At 42.5% G+C, this 20,354-nt stretch overlaps 1 protein-coding gene across 7 annotated transcripts in view; it reads left to right on the top strand.

The window, feature by feature from the left end:
• The window catches only part of PTPRM (protein tyrosine phosphatase receptor type M), a 661,882-nt gene that overhangs the window by 385,915 nt on the left and 255,613 nt on the right, over positions 1–20,354 (top strand). For 3 of the 7 annotated variants that reach the window (XM_006044986.4, XM_044934694.2, XM_025273106.3), the window contains exons 10-11: positions 5,394–5,595; positions 8,404–8,506. In XM_006044986.4, the coding sequence (XP_006045048.1) occupies positions 5,394–5,595; positions 8,404–8,506 (305 nt within the window). Of the gene's footprint in view, positions 1–5,393; positions 5,596–8,346; positions 8,507–20,354 lie in introns of all 7 variants that reach the window. The other 4 variants (XM_045164055.1, XM_045164054.1, XM_045164056.1 and 1 more) reach the window with 2 other exon arrangements.

Raw genomic sequence — 20,354 nt, 5'->3', positions numbered from 1 at the left:
TCCCTTGGGGGAGAGCATGGCTATCCACTCCAGTATTATTACCTGGGAAATTCCATGGACAGAGGAGCCTGATAGGCTCTAGGCCATGGGGTCACAAAGAGTTGGACATGACTGAGCAACTAAGCATAGTACAGTATCAAAATGCAAACACCGCATATCGAGCCTAGTTAAGGAAGTTTATCAGTTATTACTAGCTTCCCTCATAGCTCAGTTGACGAAGAATCCACCTGCAATGCAGGAGACCCCGGGGTTCGATTCCTGGGTTGGGAAGATCCCTGGAGAAGGGATAGGCTACCCACCCCAGTATTCTTGGGCTTCCCTTGTGGCTCAGCTGGTAAAGAATCTGCCTGCAATGCAGGAGACGTGGGTTCAATCCCTGGGTTGGGAAGATCCCCTGGAGAAAGGAAAGGCAACCCACTCCAGTATTCTGGCCTGGAGAATTCCATGGACTATACAGTCCATGGGGTCACAAAGAGTCAGACATGACTGAGCGATTTTCACTTTTCCCCAATGCACAGGAATACATGTCCCAGTATTTTCATTGTCCCCACTAACTTTATATGGCCTCCAGGCTGTTAGTCATGAGAGTAACACATCAACAGCGTTAAAAAAAAGAAACCACTTAGTATGTATAAGATGTTGGAAGAGGACAAACTATATAAGATCCCTCCCTCCTCTTTTAGAAGCAAGCAGTCCCGTCAGCAACTAAGTATAGAAAAGAATGAAATGAGAACCACGTGTTGCTTCCATGCAGCAGTGCGTGCAGGATTGTTAGGCGCGTAGTAAAGAGCAGTCTGGAGTCGTCAGCTGATTGGGGATGTAGACAGTCGGATCACTGAAAATCCCTCAAAACCCCCAGCCTGGAGAGCTGGGCTCAGTCAGCCAGTGTCCCCTCAAAGGAAGAAAGTCAAAATGTTAGTTGCTTAGTCACGTCCGACTCTGGGACCACGTGGACTGTAGCCTCTGTCCCTGGGATTCTCCAGGCAAGAATACTGGAGCGGGTTGCCATTTCCTTCTCCATGGGGTATTCCCAACCAAGGGATTGAACTCAGGACTCCCAAAATGCAGGCAGATTCTTTACTGTCTGAACCACCAGGGAAGCCCAATGAGACAGATCAAAGGGTGGAGAGAAGGAAAATTGAGGGGCCTGTTTGACATCAGTGTTCCAGGCCTCCTGTGGTACCATGCCGGTTGACATTCATTACTGCTTCTGCCATGATTTTCAACTGGAATGGAAGGAGCTGTGTGTATGGAATTTTCTTTTCCCTGTGGACCTTCTGATCCATCACACCTGCTTCTGCTGATACTTTCTTTCCTCCTAACACCTTCCCCTCATTCTCCTTCTAAGGCACTTCTGCTGATCTTTCCTACATTTCAGTCAAATTTTGAACTTTTCCCTGAAGTATCCTAGGTTCTTGTGTCCCCTGGAAATCAGATTGTTGCTTCCTCTGATTGCTTGTGCATGCATTGAAGGACCTAGATAAGGCTGGCTGGCATTGCAGCCATGGTCAGAGATGGGCTGTTATCCCATTTTGGTTCTCTAGGATTTGAGACTTAGTCATGAGAGGGGAAGATGATGCTGGAGTGCCGCAGGCCCCAACCTGCCAATCAGAAATCACCCAGTGTGTGCTCCTTCCATCTCACCTAATTGATCCCATGTGTGGTCTGCCTGTCAGTTTGTTCTCAGCATGGGCTTTGTATCAAGTCCCTGGGTTCACCCTGGAACGTCAGGGTTCTTTCTCAATGGAGGTGTTGTTAGAATCGACTTGGCCCTCAGCCATAAAAATGGCCAAGTGTGAGCTGAGCCCTGGACTTCCCACCTGGGAGTCCCTGCTGGTCATCCACAGCCTGGTACTTGCTAGGCACTTCCCAGACATGCCGAATGAGCAAATGAAAAAATAAATACCGAAAAGGCACATTACACTTGGGTGTGAGCATGGAGCTGGGTGCCCTTCAGACGTACCACTCAAGAGGAGAGGTGCTTACTGACCATCATCAGCTCCTTGCAGGCCGTGGAGTTCAGAGTCAAGTTCACTCTATTTCCAAGGAACCTTTTTATCCCTGGAATTCAGACTCCCAGGGCTCTGGATGAGTTTTAGGATGGAGGAGCCTGGTAGGCTGCAGTCCGTGGGGTCGCGAAGAGTTGGACACGACTGAGCGACTTCACTTTCACTTTTCACTTTTATGCATTGGAGAAGGAAATGGGAACCCACTCCAGTGTTCTTGCCTGGAGAATCCCAGGGACGGGGGACCTGGTGAGCTGCCGTCTATGGGGTCACACAGAGTCGGACATGACTGAAGCAACTTAGCAGCAGTAGCATGCACTTTCCCACATTTTGTGTCCACTTGGACACAACAGAGTTGCTCTTTAGGGATTTCTTAGATGAAGGAGGGGGTTCACTATTTTTTATTTTTAAGAGGAGTTTATACATGCATTGTGGTGGCTCACTGGTAGAGGATCCACCTGCCAGTGTGGGAGATACGGGTTGATCCCTGGGTCAGGAAGATCTGTCCCCTGGAGGAGAGCATGGCATCCCACTCCAGTATTCTTAACTAGGAAATCCCATGGACAGAGGAGCCTGGCCGGTTACAGTCCATGGGGTCACAAAGAGTTGGACACGACTTAGCAGCTACACAACAACAATATGTGCATTGTTATGGGTCAGGGAGAGAGAATTTGTGCTTTTAAATAAATTATTGAGGGGTGTTACCAAAAGAGAGTTAAGAAACCCAGTCTAGCTGATCCTGCAAGGTCATGGCTAGAGGTGAGCCCGAACCCCTCAGCCCTGGTAAAACAGCAAGTTCTCTGATGAAGCCTTTGCTGTTTGCTTTGCTGTTGGCACCAGCGGAGTGGACATCCTCCTCGCTGCACTGTGAGCAGTGATTTCAGACCACAAAGAGTTCTTAGCGCACTCCATGAGTTACTGCCGGATGGATGGTGGGGACACCGTCACAACTGCCAGGGTTTAGCAGATCCAGAGATCCTCAGGGTGGGATTGGGAAGGATTTATGAATACGCGGAATGTGAGCTCCAGCTCGAGACAGGGTAGACAGGTCTTTGGTTTCAGTCTTGAACTCCCAGCAGTCTCTCTGAAATCATTCCCTTCTTGTTGTGTTCAGTCATTAAGTCATGTCGGGCTCTTTGTGACCCCCACAAACTGTAGCCCCCAGATTCCTGTGTCCATGGGATTCTCCAGGCAAGAATACTGGAGTGGTAGTCATTTCCTACTCTAGGGGATCTTCCCAACCCAGGGATCAAACCCACATCTCCTGCATTGCAGGTGAATTCTTTACCACTGAGCCACCAGGGAGGCTAGGCATGTTCCAATTAACTTCTAGGTTGCATCTCTCTTTAATCCACCAGATAGCTCCCTCCCCGCCAGTCAGTCATCACACTGAGTCACCATGTGAGACCCCAGCCCAGAGCACCGTGCTTGGCACCCAAGAGACATGCAGTAGAGATGTTGTGAATGAGTGAAGTAATGGACTTGGGGGGAGCGGTTATGTTGTCACAGCTTAGATCTGCTTTCTCTGGGGCTCTCAGGGTGGGAGTCAATGTAAGCAGCTAGGTACACAGAGGTGGCATTGAAGTCACTGGATAGGAGCACGAGTGGACTCAGTCTTACTCTTGACTCCGAGGAACCTTGAGAAGGAAACCAGCGAGAGGGTTAAGAGCAGATCTGCTGCCAGACTGATGGTGTCGTGCACGGCGGTGATTAATACATACAGCAAACATTTTCTTGCCATTGCTTAGTTGATTCAATCTAAATATTCTCTCAGAGAGGTCTCCTTAATTATAATGACATGGTATAAATATAAGAAGAAAGAATGTCAGTTATCACTTGGTATAATAACAGTGTTAGTGTTCATGCACATAAATTATAAGTAACTTTAACCTATTCGAAAGCAAGAAAAGTGCTCAGTTTTGCAATTTAAAACTTTTGAATATGCTGCATTTAAAAATTATATCATTACAACCAGGAGAAGTTAGTAATCACCCCTAAAATGCATGTTCTTGAGAAGTTGATGAACTACTTAGAGTGAAATTCTTTCAAGCATCATTTGAAAGGGCAGAATTTAAAGACATCTATGTTATATTTATTTTCACACAATCCAGACTCATCCAGGATGCTTTGAACACTATTATGTGATAAACATCATGAAAACTTCCAGAAATGCACTGAGTCCAAAATGGCAGCTCCTAGTTATTTGGGCATTTTAAGTTTTCGTTAATTCAAATAAAATGACTCACCGACATAGAAGATGAACTTATGATTACCCAAGGGGGAAAGGGAGGAAGGGATAAATTAGGAGTTTGGGATTAACAGAGTGTAGGCTCCCCGGATGATTCAGTGGTAAAGGGTGGATTCATGTTGATATATGGCAAAACCAATACAATATTGTAAAGTTAAAAAATAAAATTAAATTAAAAAAATAAAAAAAGAATCCACCTGCCAATGCAGGAGACGTGGGTTTGATCCTTGAGTCAGAAAGATCCACTGGAGAAGGAAATAGCAACCCACTCCAATATTCTTTCCTAGGAAATCCCATGGACAGAGGAGCCTGGTGGGCTGCAGTCCATGGCCTCACAGAGTCAGACACAACTGAACACATATCCACCTTGTTGTTTAGTTGCTATACTTCATTTTTTAAAGGATTTTTTCAATTAGTAATAAAGTGAAATAAAATGTTCAGCTTCTCAGTCTCACCAGCCATGTTCCCTGTGCTCCATGGCCACTTGTGATTAGGGGCCACCACGCTGAATAGTGCAGAATAGAACCTTCCCGTCCGACTGTCCTATTGGACAGCTTTGCTCTAAAGAAGAAAAGTGAATAGGACACTGTCACAAACACCACAGTCATGACATCAAGAGCTGCTGACGAGCGTCTAGGATTTATTTTTGGAGCAGATATCTTTGCCCACATGGAGTAGAATGCTTAAAAGTACCCTTGTTCCCAGTAGACAGTAATCCTCTTCAGTACAAAACCAGACTCTGGCCCCTGGGTGAGAGATGAGGCCCTCTCCTTGTCGGGTCTTATCTGTTTGAGTTGGTTGTCTATTTTGTTATTTTGTTTTAAGCCATCTGTAATGTAGTTTTCCAACATGACATTTTGAAAGCAAACAACTTCAAGATATTAGCTTAAACATGAGCTCATTCTTTATGTTCTAATCTACTGGCTTTCAGTTCCTCTGTCTATAAAAGTAACAACTCGTAACAGTTTTGGCGGAGTTCCTGTGCCCGTTCACTGGGTCCAGGATTCGAAGTGTCCAAGGGAACAGGAGGGCTTATCATCAAGCATCTGACAGTGCATGCATCACGAGGGTTTATTGGATAAAGACGCCATCTTGGTCCATCTGCCCAGACACTTCATCACATTCTTATTCTCTTACAGATCACCTACAAAGCAGTCAGTTCCTTTGACCCAGAAATAGATCTATCCAATCAAAGTGGAAGAGTTTCAAAACTGGGAAATGAAACCCACTTCCTGTTTTTCGGACTGTATCCAGGAACCACGTACTCCTTCACCATCCGAGCCAGCACAGCTAAGGGCTTTGGACCCCCAGCAACAAATCAGTTCACCACCAAAATATCAGGTATCATACATTCATGAGCTTTGTCTTTTATCAGAAGTAGCCTTCAAGTACTTTCTCATTCCCGTTGTCAAGTGTGCAAAGCTCACCCAAATGTACATATAAATTTGTATTTGGGAATATATGAAAATCAGACTCATGAAATTTGGTAAAATGCTACAAATATTTACCAGTCAGGAGCTTCAGATCGTCATCCTGGTCGGGAAGTAGGCACTGATTCAAGAGTGTATATTGGAGAACTTTAATGTGAGCAGAAGATCCTGTTCTGAGCACCCTCTGCCCTCCTCCGTCCCAAGTTCCCAGAGCAGCTGGGTTGGGAAAATGTCTGTAAGGAGATCTCTCATGATGAAATGCTCAGCAGAAAGGCAGCTTTACATGGAGTCCCTTCCCGAAGGCTCAGCCTTCCCTAGACCTTCACCATTGGTGGTTTCACAACCAGAAAAGAGAGGTGACTACGGGCAGTGGGGAGCAGGGGGAGCCAGGCACTTATATCTGCCAGCTCTTTTCTTGTAGAGACTCAATTATGCTACCCGACAAAAGACGTAACTTGGGAAATATTTCTGGGCACGTGCGACTGTGCAGAAAATGTCTTTGAGCTTCAGACTAGAGGAAATGGAGTTACCATCTGGTGTGGGAAATGCAGCAGCCATAAGCACAGTTCCAGGAACATTTTTCTCTTGCATTTTCCCCCTTTGGATCCAAGTGCAGAAGTATTTGAGTTTGGGCTGTGACTGGTTGGGGGTTAGAAGAGCAGAGTGGGGGTGAGGGAGGTCACTTCTCATCAGTCAGGGTTAGCCAAGTGATAGCCTGATTTTCATGCCTGTTGTCCCTCATCCCTAGTTTTGTGAAAGGTTTTACATTTTCCTTTAAAACCGAGGGGAGGAAGATAAACTCAAGTACTGTAAGCATTCTATTAGGTTTTGAGAGAGGAGGGAGGTTTGGAATTTTGATTTTAAGCAGGTATAGCTTAAGGGATAACTTTGCATTGTGTAAGAGTTCATTTATGAGTACAAACTTAACTTGAAGTTTAATAGGCACTTGACAGTTGATAGAAAGTTGTAGCTTATAAAAGCAATGTAGAGAATAGTAAAAGAGGAAGAATACTTGGGAGGTTGAGAAAATGACATTAAGTGGTACAGATGGGTGAAGAGAAAGACCACTGGGCATGGAATCAGAAAATTTGAATCCTAGCTATTATTTTCCCAAGTACTTCTTCTCTAACCTTGATCTAGTGAATTTACCCTGGATGTAAATCAAAATGGTATTAATCTGGTGTATGAATTTATCACAGAGATTTAAAGAGGTCATGTGTACCAATGTACATAGCTTCACATCCCCCTTCTGGGGGTAACTTCTCCCTATGGAAATCCTATTTCCAAGGTTATTATCTTTAAGAGGCTACTCTTTTAGAAACTAATTCATTTTTCCCATTTGTGTTAGATAAAAGTTCTGGTTAGCATGAGTCTGATCCCTCTTAGCTCATCAAGTTCTGCAGCTCTGTCCCAAAGCAAAGCCACTTAACATCTTAGTTATGCTGGAAAGGTTCATTAGCAGTAAATATTTGATTTTTATAGTTCAAAAAAATTTTTTATAGTTTATGGACCCCCCATTTTCTCCTTTCATGGACTTCCAAGAACTACTCTCTACACAAAATGTGATTTCTGTGTCATTAATTGGAGTTCATTTTTAGTAGAATTTGAGCTAATTTTAGTGCTGAGAAAATCCAGTAAATGGACCTGAGCTGTAATCCATGTCTTTTACAATAAAAGCTTTTTATATGTAAGAGATTTTAGAAACTGTATTTGCAAAAAATGATCTTTAATGTTCTCATCAGGTACGTAGACCTGAGGGTCTTAAAAAGGCCATGTTCCCGCACCCCCAGCATCACAGCCTTCATGAAATGATGTCTCATGTCCACAGTGATCACAAAATTATTCAAGAGCTCTGTTATCTTGTCATAATTAGACTTAATCTAGAAAACAAAGAATGCCCAGAAATGGCCTTGGAAATAGGAATTGTGCTGCGAAGAGATTGAACATTTGTAGAATTATATTTGCCCCACTCTCTTTGTCTGTAATACCTTTGAATTCCCGTAATAACCCTACAGGATAATTTCTCCTGTTTTAAAAGATGAGTAACCTGAAGCTTCAGAGATAATAATTGTCCCTGAGCTTTCATGCTGGTTGAAACAAAATGCAGCAGAAGGTCAAACCCAAGCCTTTCTTACTTCAACTCAGTATCTTTCTCTCAGTCCTACTTTCCAGAAGAGCCCACAAGTGGTCATTAAGTCCAGCAAGGCCCTCTGACTCCTAAGGACCTCTTCAAATCTTGGATGAACCTTTGGGACACTAGAAACCTTGCCTCAGATGGGAGAACTGAAATGATCAGTTTTATGATCTTAGCAATTATTTCTTAAATTTGCATTTAATTTTTTGAGGAAAACATATGTACATAAAAACACACAAATTAAACTTATTTTACACTTTGCAATATAATTACAATGATGTGCATGAATGTATGGGTGTGATGGCTACATCCATCAAGGGAGAACCCAAATCAATAAACAGAGTATTACCAACACCTCCTAAGTCCCCTCATGCCCCCTCCCAGGTTACACTCAAGACCAAAGTCAACAATGCTGGTTGTAACAGTTGTCCCTCTTGTTAAAGGTTGGGCAGATACATAAAGGCTGTTCATGGCGATTTATTAATAGACTAAGCGTACTGTGTTCTTAGTGCTCATTGTAAATGAAAGTAGGAAGAAAAGGCAAACCGGAAATCATGGGTTTCCCATCTCCTGCATCTTCCCCAGCGCCCTCCATGCCGGCTTATGAACTGGAGACGCCCTTGAATCAGACGGACAACACGGTGACGGTCCTGCTGAAGCCTGCGCACAGTCGAGGTGCACCCGTCAGGTATGGAGACGAGAAGGGGTTGTTTTAGGTGAAAACCCAAATCAGATGGGTTCATTTCTCCCCCGTGCCTTCTAGGGATTTGCCGCAGACCTCACTCAGCATGTAAAACCATGTCCTTATGAGTTCTAATTAAAAGAAAGGACTGAGGGGAAAGAAGGGGCTTTGATGTGAGTGATTAAGTGTTGTGTAAGGAGTTTGATTCTGATGCACGTGGTTGTTCTTTGAAGTTAAGGAACAAAAACCCCAATCTGTTCAGAGGTGGCTTTCCTCCTAAAAGGTAATTGCTCTCTGCAGTTTAGTTACCCATGGGCAGATGGTATCAGTGTCCTGAGCTGTATTCCTTAAATAGACATTGTGAGTTATTTTTGTCTATTTGTTTTGTTTACATGGAGTTTTAAATCTTTAATCTTTAGTAAACCAACTAATCTTTCCATTGAATGTGTACTATATAACTGTACTTTTTTAAAGAAACAGGGGATTGGAAAGACAATTGTGAAGTCTTTATTTGAACAGATTTAGGTTTATTACCACCATGTAGAACCCATTTCTCATCACATGATGATTTATATAGCCAAGAAATTACAAATTATAACTTTTACAGTGAATGAATAAAATAAATGTATTCTTCTTAGGAAGGAGCAAAGGAATGCGTCAATAACTCTTGAATATGAACTTGTCATAAGCTCAATAATTTATATAAATGAAATTTCTAGTCATTTCAGAAGTATTCTGATATTTTGTGCTATCAGAATCGCTTCCCTTCAAAATAATCTATTCCTTTGAATAGCATTCTCCAAGGAAACATTTACATTCACAAATAAGGCTGTGTGGGGTTCATTTCCATGTGCCTTTTGTAGAGTTTTATTTCATTAACCTTCTGAAACCTGGCCGTCTTTGATCACGTTTTCTCTACAGTATCAAAGAGTGAGTCACTGAACTTCCTTCTGCCTGATAAGATATATAAGTTTCAGTTCACAGGCTCAAGATGAAAAACAGACAAGCATTAGTTGATAGAGAGATCAAATTAGTGTAGAAACAGACATTTTTATTTGAAAACCCTACAAAATGGCAGGAGACAATTTTTAATTTACTCTGCTTTCTTAACGTAGTAGCCCCTGTAAGGGATTCCGGATGGCCATTCATAGGCCCAGGGAGTGAGAATGCTCTGAAATATGTAAAAGCTCCCTTCCAGGTGTAAGAATTATTTCTGCAAGAAGAGCAATGCCACTGACACTACCCAGGCCCTTTGGGTTGATATGTGTGGCGCTGATATGGGTTGCACAAACTGAATGACCCAGACTCGCCCTCATTAGGTGTCTGTCCAAAACCCAAGCGTACCTATAACCATAAGTCAGACTCTGTTCACTCCAGAATGCTGAATTATTATTAAAGGATAATTCACTCTCCAGCCGTGGCCTTGAGAACATTGTTTTTCTCTGACCAGTTTAAGAGCTGCCCAGACTCAGCAATAACAGGCCATGAGGACAGGAGTCAGGGTTGTGTCGAAAGGCTTCATGATGACATGAGGGGGTGGAGGTCATTTACTTTCAGAGCCTCCAAACTGAATGAGGCTGAAATCCTAACCATTTCTCCCATTGTGTTCTATTCTTACAGAAACTCCTTCACACTTTTTCGGTTCTTGTTGCTTCTTTCCTCCTAACCTTTTCAGCTGGATTGTCATCTATATCTTTGTGTAGGTCTTTCCAAGTCTTAGGTTTTCCTGTAACATTTCTTTGGGCAATCCATGTTAGTCCTCTCCCCAGAACTCCTTTTCTTGTCTTTCAAAATTTTCAATTGTGTCCCAAATGACTATTCATGTTTTCTACCATCTGCCTTGCTAAGACATGATTTTGTTCTTTTCCTTTACATCTTGGGCTTCCCTGTGGCTCTGATGGTGAAGAATCTGCCTGCAGTGTGGGAGCTGCTGCTGCTGCTGCTGCTAAGTCACTTCAGTCGTGTCCGACTCTGTGCGACCCCATAGACGGCAGCCCACCAGGCTTCCCCGTCCCTGGGATTCTCCAGGCAAGAATACTGGAGTGGGTTGCCATTTCCTTCTCCAATGCATGAAAGTAAAAAGTGAAAGTGAAGTTGCTCAGTCATGTCCGACTCTTAGTGACCCCATGGACTGCAGCCTACCAGGCTCCTCCATCCATGGGATTTTCCAGGCAAGAGTACTGGAGTGGGGTGCCATTGCCTTCTCTGGCAGTGTGGGAGACCTAGGTTCAATTCATGGGTTGGGAAGATCCCCTGGAGAAGGGAATGGCAACCCACTCCAGTATCTCGTCTGGGAAATCCCATGGACAAAGGGGCCTGGTGGGCTACAGTCCGTGGGGTCACAAAGAGTCGGACATGACGGAACTACTAACACTTTCACATTTGTTTTCAGAGACTCTGGAGCTTAACTAGTTAGTTGGAGACACCCTCAGGCTTTTTATTTCTATGTCTATAAAAATACAAATTCAGATGCTGATCAGGGTGTCCAAAATGCAGGTGCCCCATCATTTCATCAGGCCCAGCTCTAACTCTGAGAAGATTTCAGTTAATGTTGTCATATGCTCTTTCACACCTGTCATACCGCCTGATTTTCTGAGTTCAGCACTGTTTCGCTTTTATGAAACATCATCTTGTTATTGGCTAACCATCCCTGGGACTGGCCGGGGTCACTTTGCATTCTACCTCTATTATACCTGCTTTCACAATGTTAGCAACTTGAAATGAACAAATTTACTATTTGTATCCATCATGGAAATCTATAATGCTAGAATAGAGATCAATTCTTGTGGCAAACTCTTACATATCATTATAAAGAAGTCCACTACAGATGCTACCTTACTGGAAGGATGCTTGTCTTAAATGGGAAAATTTTATTGGCACAAGTTTGAGAAAGGAAATTATCTCAGACTCACCTGTCAAAAAGATTTTTTTTGCAGAAAAATGAATATTCTCTTCAAGAGATTCATTATTATAGTGCAGCATAATGGGACTGATTATCTATTGAGTAGATAGAAGCCCAATATATCTAGAAAGACTAGTTTGGAAAAAAATTGTCCATAATACTCTCAGTCTAAATGGGTTATATGAAAATTTTCAATTTCATTTAATGTTTAGAGAAATAAGAACTCTGATTAGGGAATCAGAGGGACCTAAAATATAAAGCCATAATGTAGATTGAAACATTTGAACACATCTGGAAATTTGCAAAATGCACATGTAATCAAACTGCAATACAAGAAAGCTTTTCCCAAATGGTAAGATAAATACGAGAAGAGGAAATGGAAGCGAACATCTGTTAGCTTTCCTGGATTTTGCACAGTATTATGTGTTCAAAAGTACTGTCATTGTGTGATTGCAAAGAACCCATTCTTTGGATTGATTTGATTTTTCTTGAATCCGTATTCATTGATGTTGAAAATTTAGTCATACTTCACTGAGGCACTTCACTAAGTGAGGTGGTTGTATATTGATTCCACTACAGACACTCTTCTTGCTTAATGCAGATTCTTGAAATTGCACTAAACTCTCAGCGTAAGTGATTGTTGTCTTTTTATTGATCAACACACCAGCTCTGTCACATAAAATTATTTAAATCCCAAGATGGCCAGGAGGAACACAGGGTCCATCATTCCGGCAGGTAAACAGGCACCCAGGACAGAATTTTAATGTCTGTCCATGGGTTCAATTTTTTTTTTCTTTAATAAGACGGGGAAAAGCTTCATTTTCTTTAACTCATTTAGAATCACCTGCATTCTCTCTCTTCTCCTCTCCACTGTTTATTATGTGCAGACACAGTCCGACGGAGAAAACCCTTATAATCTGGCAGTAAAAGAGCAACTCTAAATAAAGAATGAGTTGCACACAAAGGGCTATGCTTTTCTTGCACCGACAGAAGTTCTGTCTGTGATTTTACTCCCGTGATGTATGTGTGTGTATTGTAATCTGCTCTGTGCAGTAACCCTCATTAATGATGTTTTATACCTTCTAATGGGCTGTAGCTTGAGACTCAATCACGTTGTTGTAATTCAAATGACTCTCATTTTTGTTCTTTAGGCATTGTTGCTTTAATTTGTTCCTAAATGTTTTGGAGCTCTGTGTCTTCTTAATTAAAACTCAGAGCTTGAGTATGTTAACTAATTAAATATTTTGATATTCATTTCAGTGAAATGTTCAAAGATTACCAAATCATTCTTTGATTCATTCATTCAGGAGAAACTATTGAGTGGGGAAAACATCTATTACAGTTGTGAGTCTGCAGGGAGAAGGGGAAGGAGGGCAGAAATCACATCAGCCACCAGGACATTAGGGCTGAACTGCGTGAATGTAATGTTAATTCATGGCAGTAACTTTGTTCTTCTAATAAAGAGAAGGCCCCAATTTTTTTGTTGTTGTCGTTGAAATATACTTGATTTACAATCTTGTGTTTAATTTCTGCTGTACAGCAAAGTGACTGTTAGACATATATATGTATAACTTTTTAAGATTCTTTTCCACTACAGTTTATCATAGGATATTGAATACAGTTCCCTGTGCTATAGAGTAGGACCTTGTTTATTCATTTTATATATAATACTTTGCATCTGCTAATCCCAACCTCCCAGTCCATCCTTCCCCCACCCTCTGACCCCTTGGCGACCATGAGTCTGTTCTCTCTGTCTGTGAGTCTGTTTCTGTTTCATAGATAAGTTCATTTGTGTCATACTTTCAGTTCAGTTGCTCAGTCATGTCTGACTCTTTGCAACCCCATGAATCGCAGCACGCCAGGTCTCCCTGTCCATCACCATCTCCCGGAGTTCACTCAAACACACGTCCATCGAGTCGGTGATGCCATCCAGCCATCTCATCCTCTGTTGTCCCCTTTTCCTCCTGCCCCCAATCCCTCCCAGCATCAGAGTCTTTTCCAATGAGTCAACTCTTCTCATGAGGTGCCCAAAGTATTGGAGTTTCAGCTTTAGCATCAGCCCTTCCAAAGAACACCCCGAGCTGATCTCCTTTAGATTGGACTGGTTGGATCTCCTTGCAGTCCAAGGGACTCTCAAGAGTCTTATCCAACACCACAGTTCAAAAGCATCAATTCTTTGGCGCTCAGCTTTCTTCATAGTCCAACTCTCGCATCCATACATGATCACTGGCAAAACCATAGCCTTGACTAGACAGACCTTTGTTGGCAAAGTAATGTCTCTGCTTTTGAATATGCTATCTAGGTTGGTCATAACTTTTCTTCCAAGGAGTAAGCATCTTTTAATTTCATGGCTGCAGTCACCATCTGCAGTGATTTTGGAGCCAAAAAAAATAAAGTCTGACACTGTTTCCACTGTTTCCCCATCTGTTTCCCATGAAGTGATGGGACCAGATGCCATGATCTTCGTGTCATACTTTAGGTTCCACATATAAGTGATATCACATAGTATTTGTCTTTTCCTTTCTGACTTACCTCGCGTAGTATGGTCATCTCCAGGTCCATCCTTGTTGCTGCAAATGGCATTGCTTCATTCTTTCTATAGCTGAGTAATATTCCAGTACATCCATACCACGTCCCTCTTTACCCATTCACCTGTCGATGGACATTTGGGTTGCTTCCTTGTCTTTAGCCCTGATTATTGTAATGCTGTGCATTGGTAGTCATCAGAGACTTACATGTGGTTGGCCTCTCAGTTGAATGCTTCCTCAACAGATAGGTTTAAAAAGCAATTTGTGAATAGTTTATGTGGCTGAGAATTGGGGCCAAAATCTTAAAGCAAATAGGAATTTCATTGCATTAAGAATAAAGAAGAGCAGAGGGCATGAGGAATTGAAGGCATATTTTGCCTTACTTTTTCAATGTGTGTTCTAGTTAATTAAGATTTCAAATGAGATAGGAAATATTTCTTGCTAGTCAAAGGCAAGCATAAATGCTTTATTCATCCAGACCACTTCTGATTTAAAAACGAAAAACCTGCATCATGTAATAGCTGCAGTTTCATATAGAAGTCAAGAATTTGTTTATTTTTATATAACATGTCCAGAATTTTGTTAGACTGGTTTTGCCTTGTATTTGTCATCATGGTAGACTGCAAACGTGTGCTGTTTTCATTTACTCCTGTCCTTTTCCCTCATGCTGTTTTGCCTTACATAGTAAAGTAGGAAACATGTACTGATATTTAAGGCTTGTTGTTAACTTCTGATGTTTATTGTTTACTCATATTACTCATCAAGGGCTTCCCAGATGGCACTAGTGGTAAAAAAAAAAAAAAAAAAAAAATGCTTGCCAGTGCAGGAGACATTAGAGACATGGGTTCCATCCCTAGATGAGGAAGATCCCCTGGAGGAGGGCATGGCAACCAACTCCAGATCCCACGGACAAAGGAGCCTGGTGGGCAACAGTCCACAAGATCACAAAGAGTCAGACATGACTGAGCATGAATACACTCATCAAATACTCTTTTGTAATAAATTACGTAGAAAATTTTAAGTGCATTAAAGGATGCTATTTTTCTCATTATAGAGCTCTTCTCCTCTGAAAAATCCACTTTTAGTCTTAAAAGAAGGTGAAGAGCAAATTTTCATTCCATCGAGAATAAAGAGGCAGTAGAGCATGGGGTCGCTAAGAGTCGGACACAACTGAGCGACTTCACTTTCACTTCTCACTTTCATGCATTGGAGAAGGACATGGCAACCCACTCTAGTGTTCTTGCCTGGAAAATCCCAGGGATGGCGGGGCCTCGTGGGCTGCCGTCTATGGGGTTGCACAGAGTCGGACACGACTGAAGTGACTTAGCAGCAGCAGCAACTTTTGGACAGTAGAGTAAGCATCTCCCTGGCAAGTAGGAAGGGGGTCTCTCTGAGACCGCAGACCCCCCATCTCCTGGGGGACCAACACAGACCACTGCTTCTATCTTAATTTTGTTTGGCTAGTCTTTCTGAGGAGGTGATGTAGGGGCCAAGATTCAAAGTATGTGGATGAATTAAGAAGGACCAGGTGACTTCACTTTCACTTTTCACTTTCATGCATTGGAGAAGGAAATGGCAACCCACCCCAGTGTTCTTGCCTGGAGAATCCCAGGGACAGGGGAGCCTGGTGGGCTGCTGTCTATGGAATCACACAGAGTCAGACACGACTGAAGCGACTTAGCAGCAGCAGCAGCAGCAGAGCAATTGTATTTATTTAAAGAAAATGTGTTCCATTTCTCAAACGTGTTCCATTTGATCTTGGCGCTATATGGGAAATGAGCTTTATTCTCCTTGTGGGCCTGCGCTCATGTCTCCAGCTGGGTATAACACAGCAGTTTTTGTTAAAGGGACTCAGTTTGAGAGCACCAGTGAGTCCGTGACACCTGCTTCCTCTGTCCATGGGATTCTCCAGGCAAGAATACTGGAGTGGGTTGCCATTTCCTTCTCCAGGGATCTTCCTGACCCAGGGATTGAACCCACGTCTCCTTCATTGGCAGGCAGACTCTTTACTGCAGAGTCACCTGAGAAGCCCATAGAATGACTCTAAAAGTCAAGTTCCCTATATGCCAAATGGACAAAGAGTCAATGAGACAATTAACTTGCTTGGCTCAGTAGAATCTGATGTTCTGTGTGCCCTCAAAGAGTCTGCTTGTCCTTTCACTCTCTTAAAAGAAAGGTATTTGTGATTCACTGGGCTGGCCTGATCTGGGGATGAGAAGTGTGTTATACTTACAGAGGGTTGGCGTGGCTGGATGGGAGGAGAGGAAGGGAGATGGGGCTGGATCAGGTGACCTCATGCTCCACACCAGGGGGTGAAGGTGCAGCTGCTAGGCTGCGAGCAGCCATCTGGGGATTTACAGAAGGAAAATGTGTAGGAACCATCAGCCGGAGCCTGGAGGGCAGGTTAGCTGGGCAGGGTGAAGGGCAGATGTGACAGAGGAGGTATACCTGGGACCCCCAGCCCTGCCCGGGTTTTCATCCACCCAGTCAGATACTGCTAACCCTTAGAGCAGGGCTCTTGTAAATGCCAAACACTAATTCTCCTTAGGAACAGGGCTTCGGGGAACCAAAAACATTTAGTTTTTCGGAAGAAAAATAAAGAGAGAGAATGTATCGCCTAATCAGACTGATTGGTGATATTAACAGTTTAAAGTATTATTGAAGTGAATAAAAACTAGCTCAGCCATGACTCTGATAATTTATTGGAAATTACTTATCATTTACAAATATTTTTTAGACCTCAACTTCTGTAAACAGCAAACAGGCAGCATGATTAGTCCCTCTTACTCAGAAGAACCTTCTGGATCATTCTGTTTTTGCTTCTCTCTACATTCCCTTTGCTGTATCACCCTGATGCCTTTGCCCTGAGCCTGTGCTTGGCACTTTGGGGATGATTATTGAATATTATACATGTTGGGATGTGTTTCAATGCCTGTGAATGGATGAGGTGCAGTGTCTTGCTTACTGAAAGCCAGAGCACAGAAGGAATGAATGCTCCAGGATGCTGAGCAGATACATGTGGCTAACTCTTGACTGGGGGCCGGGAAGACTCAAGTTTTTGATCACACTGTTTCTATTTTTTTTTTTTTCATTCCTATGCACAGAGGAACCTGTGTTTGTCTCTGCAAAGATAAATGTCTGAGGTTAGAGCTACAGATTACATGAAGGCCCTTGAGCATTGTTTCTAGTGGAGGTCATACGTTATATGTGACCACCTCCCTGGAGGTGAGGTCAGTAGCACTTTGCACCCTCTTCCCACACTAACCAGGACCCCAGAAGCCCCCCATCGGGGGAGGGAGGCAGACATACAAGTTGAAGTCACTGTCCACTGATGATAGAGAAAGTTACTTGCTGTTTGTTTCCCCTCATCTATCTGGACCACAAGTAAATCTTACAGGCGAATCATTTAAAACCCATCTCAGTTGTAAACCCAGAGAGCTCGTGGCAGATCAGTGCTTGAACAACTTCCTGCCTGATTGACGAATCTCAGCACTGATCTGCCGCGAGCTCTTGGTACTGTTGATCTTCCTAATCACGATTATTGATTCCACAAAGTTGAAGGGATGGGTTTCCAGACATGTTCCCAGCTAAGACTGAGAACAGGATCTTGGACATTTTGACAAAGATCTCACTACAGATGCCTTGCTTTCATTTTTTCAAGTGTTACAATCACCTAAGGGCTTCCGAGATAGCTCAGTTGGTAGAGAATCTGCCCGCAATGCAGGAGACCCCAGTTTGATTCCTGGGTTGGAAAGGTCCCCTGGAGAAGGGATAGGCTACCCACTCCAGTACTGTTGGGCTTCCCTGGTGGCTCAGATGGTAAATAATCCACCTACTGTCTCACCATCCTGGCACTGTGACTTGAACATAAAGATGCTTTGTAGATATTTGGTAAACAAATAAATGAGTAATTGGCCAATGTTGGTGCTCAAATTTCTTACAACACTTTGGCACTGTTACAAAAGGCAAGATTTTCATCAGACTAATAACTTCAGAGAGCTCTTCTCACTGAGCAGGACATATACTGACACTGGACAGGAAACGCTATAAGGAAACTCAGAGAAATGAAAAAATGGGACACAGAGAGAGAGGGAGACCTGGGTTCAATCCCTGAGTGGGGAAGATCCCCAGACACCCCACTCCAGTATTCTTGCCTGGGAAATTCCATGGACAGAGGAGCCTGAAGGGCTGCAGTCCATAGGATTGCAAAGAGCCGGACACGACTGAAGCAACTAAGCGCGCACCCACACACAATCTCATAAATACATGAGAAAAGACTACAGGTTCAAAGAGGCTGATAAAGTCAATCTCCAGGCAGACAGTAAAAGCCAGTCCAGGCAGCTGCTGAGAGCTCTGGGCTTTGGGAGCCCAGGGTCCACTTGAAGAGGACCTGACCCCTCTCCGCAGGTATCAGCACCTTGTGATCCTATGGGTGGGGGGTGGGGGGAATAGCCATATAATAAGAACAGGTTTTGTCATTGTCCTCAGCAGAGAACATTTGCTCAACCAGCACTTCTAAATATGCACAGTGTAATTGTTTATGATGAGAACAGCAAAGCACAGGAACATGCTGATGTGCCTTCTATTTTGCCAAAAACGATTTTATTAAGTCTGTTATTACATTATGCTTGTGAGGGTTACCTGTACTTGGTTTTAAGATTCTTCATTTAAGTAACACTTCACTCTTCAATCTGTTAGATACAGAATGATTAGGGAGCATTGTTCATTTTTTCCATATCGTCACATCCTTTTGGAGTTGTTCTCTGTGTCCTTTTTTCATTCCTCTGCATTTCCTTATACCGTTTCCTGTCCAGTGTCGGTATATGTCCTGCTCAGTGAGAAGTGGTAAGAGCTCTCTGAGGTTATTAGTCTGGTGAAAATCTTGCCCTTTGTAACAGTGCCAAGTGTTATAAGAACTTTGAGCACCAACATTGCCAATTATTCATTCATTTGTTTACCAAACATCTATGAAGTATCTTTATGTTCAAGTCACGGGGCTAGGATGGTGAGCAAGCTGTATAAAGAGTTACTGAGGGCATGTGACAGAGGAGGAAACCCAACAAGGAAATCAGGATGTGCTGTTTAAGCTGAAACTCAAAGGAGCTGCAGGAAGTGACCACTCAGGACTGGAAGACCACTGTAGGTTCACTGAAGAGAGGAGCGGCCCATAGAATGGCCTAGGATCAGAGAAAATAAAGAGATGTAGACAGTGGCCATCCCAGAAAATACAATTAAAACTGCATACGCAGTAAATGAAGTTTGACCGGCACTCAAGAGTATTAATTCGATTTATGAATTTAATGTTGGAAGTGAGCCTTTTCCTGGGCTAATCATTATGTAAAATGTATGTAAATGTAATAGGAAATCCAAAAAGGTCGCAAAATGATTTTCATAATTTAGTTTCTGAATATCCTTCAGTACCTCAAACCTAATTAAGTGTGCAATAGATGTTTATTGAATTGAACCTCATCTTTTCCTTGCGAGCAGAAGTCATTATCACTGACGCCTTTATAGATGAGAAGCTGAAGGTCTCAAACCTCCTTTTAACTCATTGAACATATAAGGAAGACGAGGATTTTATATTTATATTCTCATCACTAAATAAAAGTTAAATACTACATTTAAATACTACAGAGGCATTAAAAAAAAATACCCTCCTTTTTACCCTTGGATCAATAGTATTGTTATTAATAAGATTATATTCAGAAGGACTAACTTCAAAGGAATCATTGTTAAAAATACACATTTCATCGGAATGTCACTAGAATCTCACATGCCTATGCTGAAGCCTTTGAAACTTCTTCTGCTTCCCACCTTGTGGGGTCACTGAGACCCCCTCCTTTTCTCCTTTTCTTTCCATACCCCCATAGGTGAGAAAGAGGGTTGGGAGGTAGGCAAAATGAATGAAGAGGGTCAGCTGCGTATGATGGATGGTAACTGGACTTGTCCTGGTGATTACTCTAGAGTGTGTACAGATGTTGAATTTTAATGCTCTACAGTGGAAATCTATATTCCAAAAAGCTGGGGACCATAGAGAATTATTACAAAGAATTCTCTGAAAACAAAGAATTCTCATTAAAGTCAACTAAAAATGTAATGAAAACTTTAAAAATTAATTTATTACTAGCTTTTTTTTTTTTAAAGAACACTCACATGGACCAGAAGTCTTCGGTTTGCATCTGGGCTGCATTGTTTACTCTTGTGTGATCTGGGCATCCTATGAACTCTCTTTCTTTAGTTCTGAAATTGGAGTCCAACACACGACGGATCCATCCATCTCATGACACTGTCATGAAGATTAATACGGTGAAAGTTCTTTGTAAGCTGAAGTGTTGAGAAAGTACAAAACTGTAATATCAGACTTTGCTTAGCAAAAATATTGACCGGATTGGTGTTTAGTTTTTATTCCCCTTTTTTCTTGCTT

The sequence above is a fragment of the Bubalus bubalis genome, chromosome 22 (assembly GCF_019923935.1).
Source record: "Bubalus bubalis isolate 160015118507 breed Murrah chromosome 22, NDDB_SH_1, whole genome shotgun sequence".
Classification (NCBI taxonomy): domain Eukaryota; kingdom Metazoa; phylum Chordata; class Mammalia; order Artiodactyla; family Bovidae; genus Bubalus; species Bubalus bubalis.
This window is presented reverse-complemented; position numbering and strand designations above follow the sequence as displayed.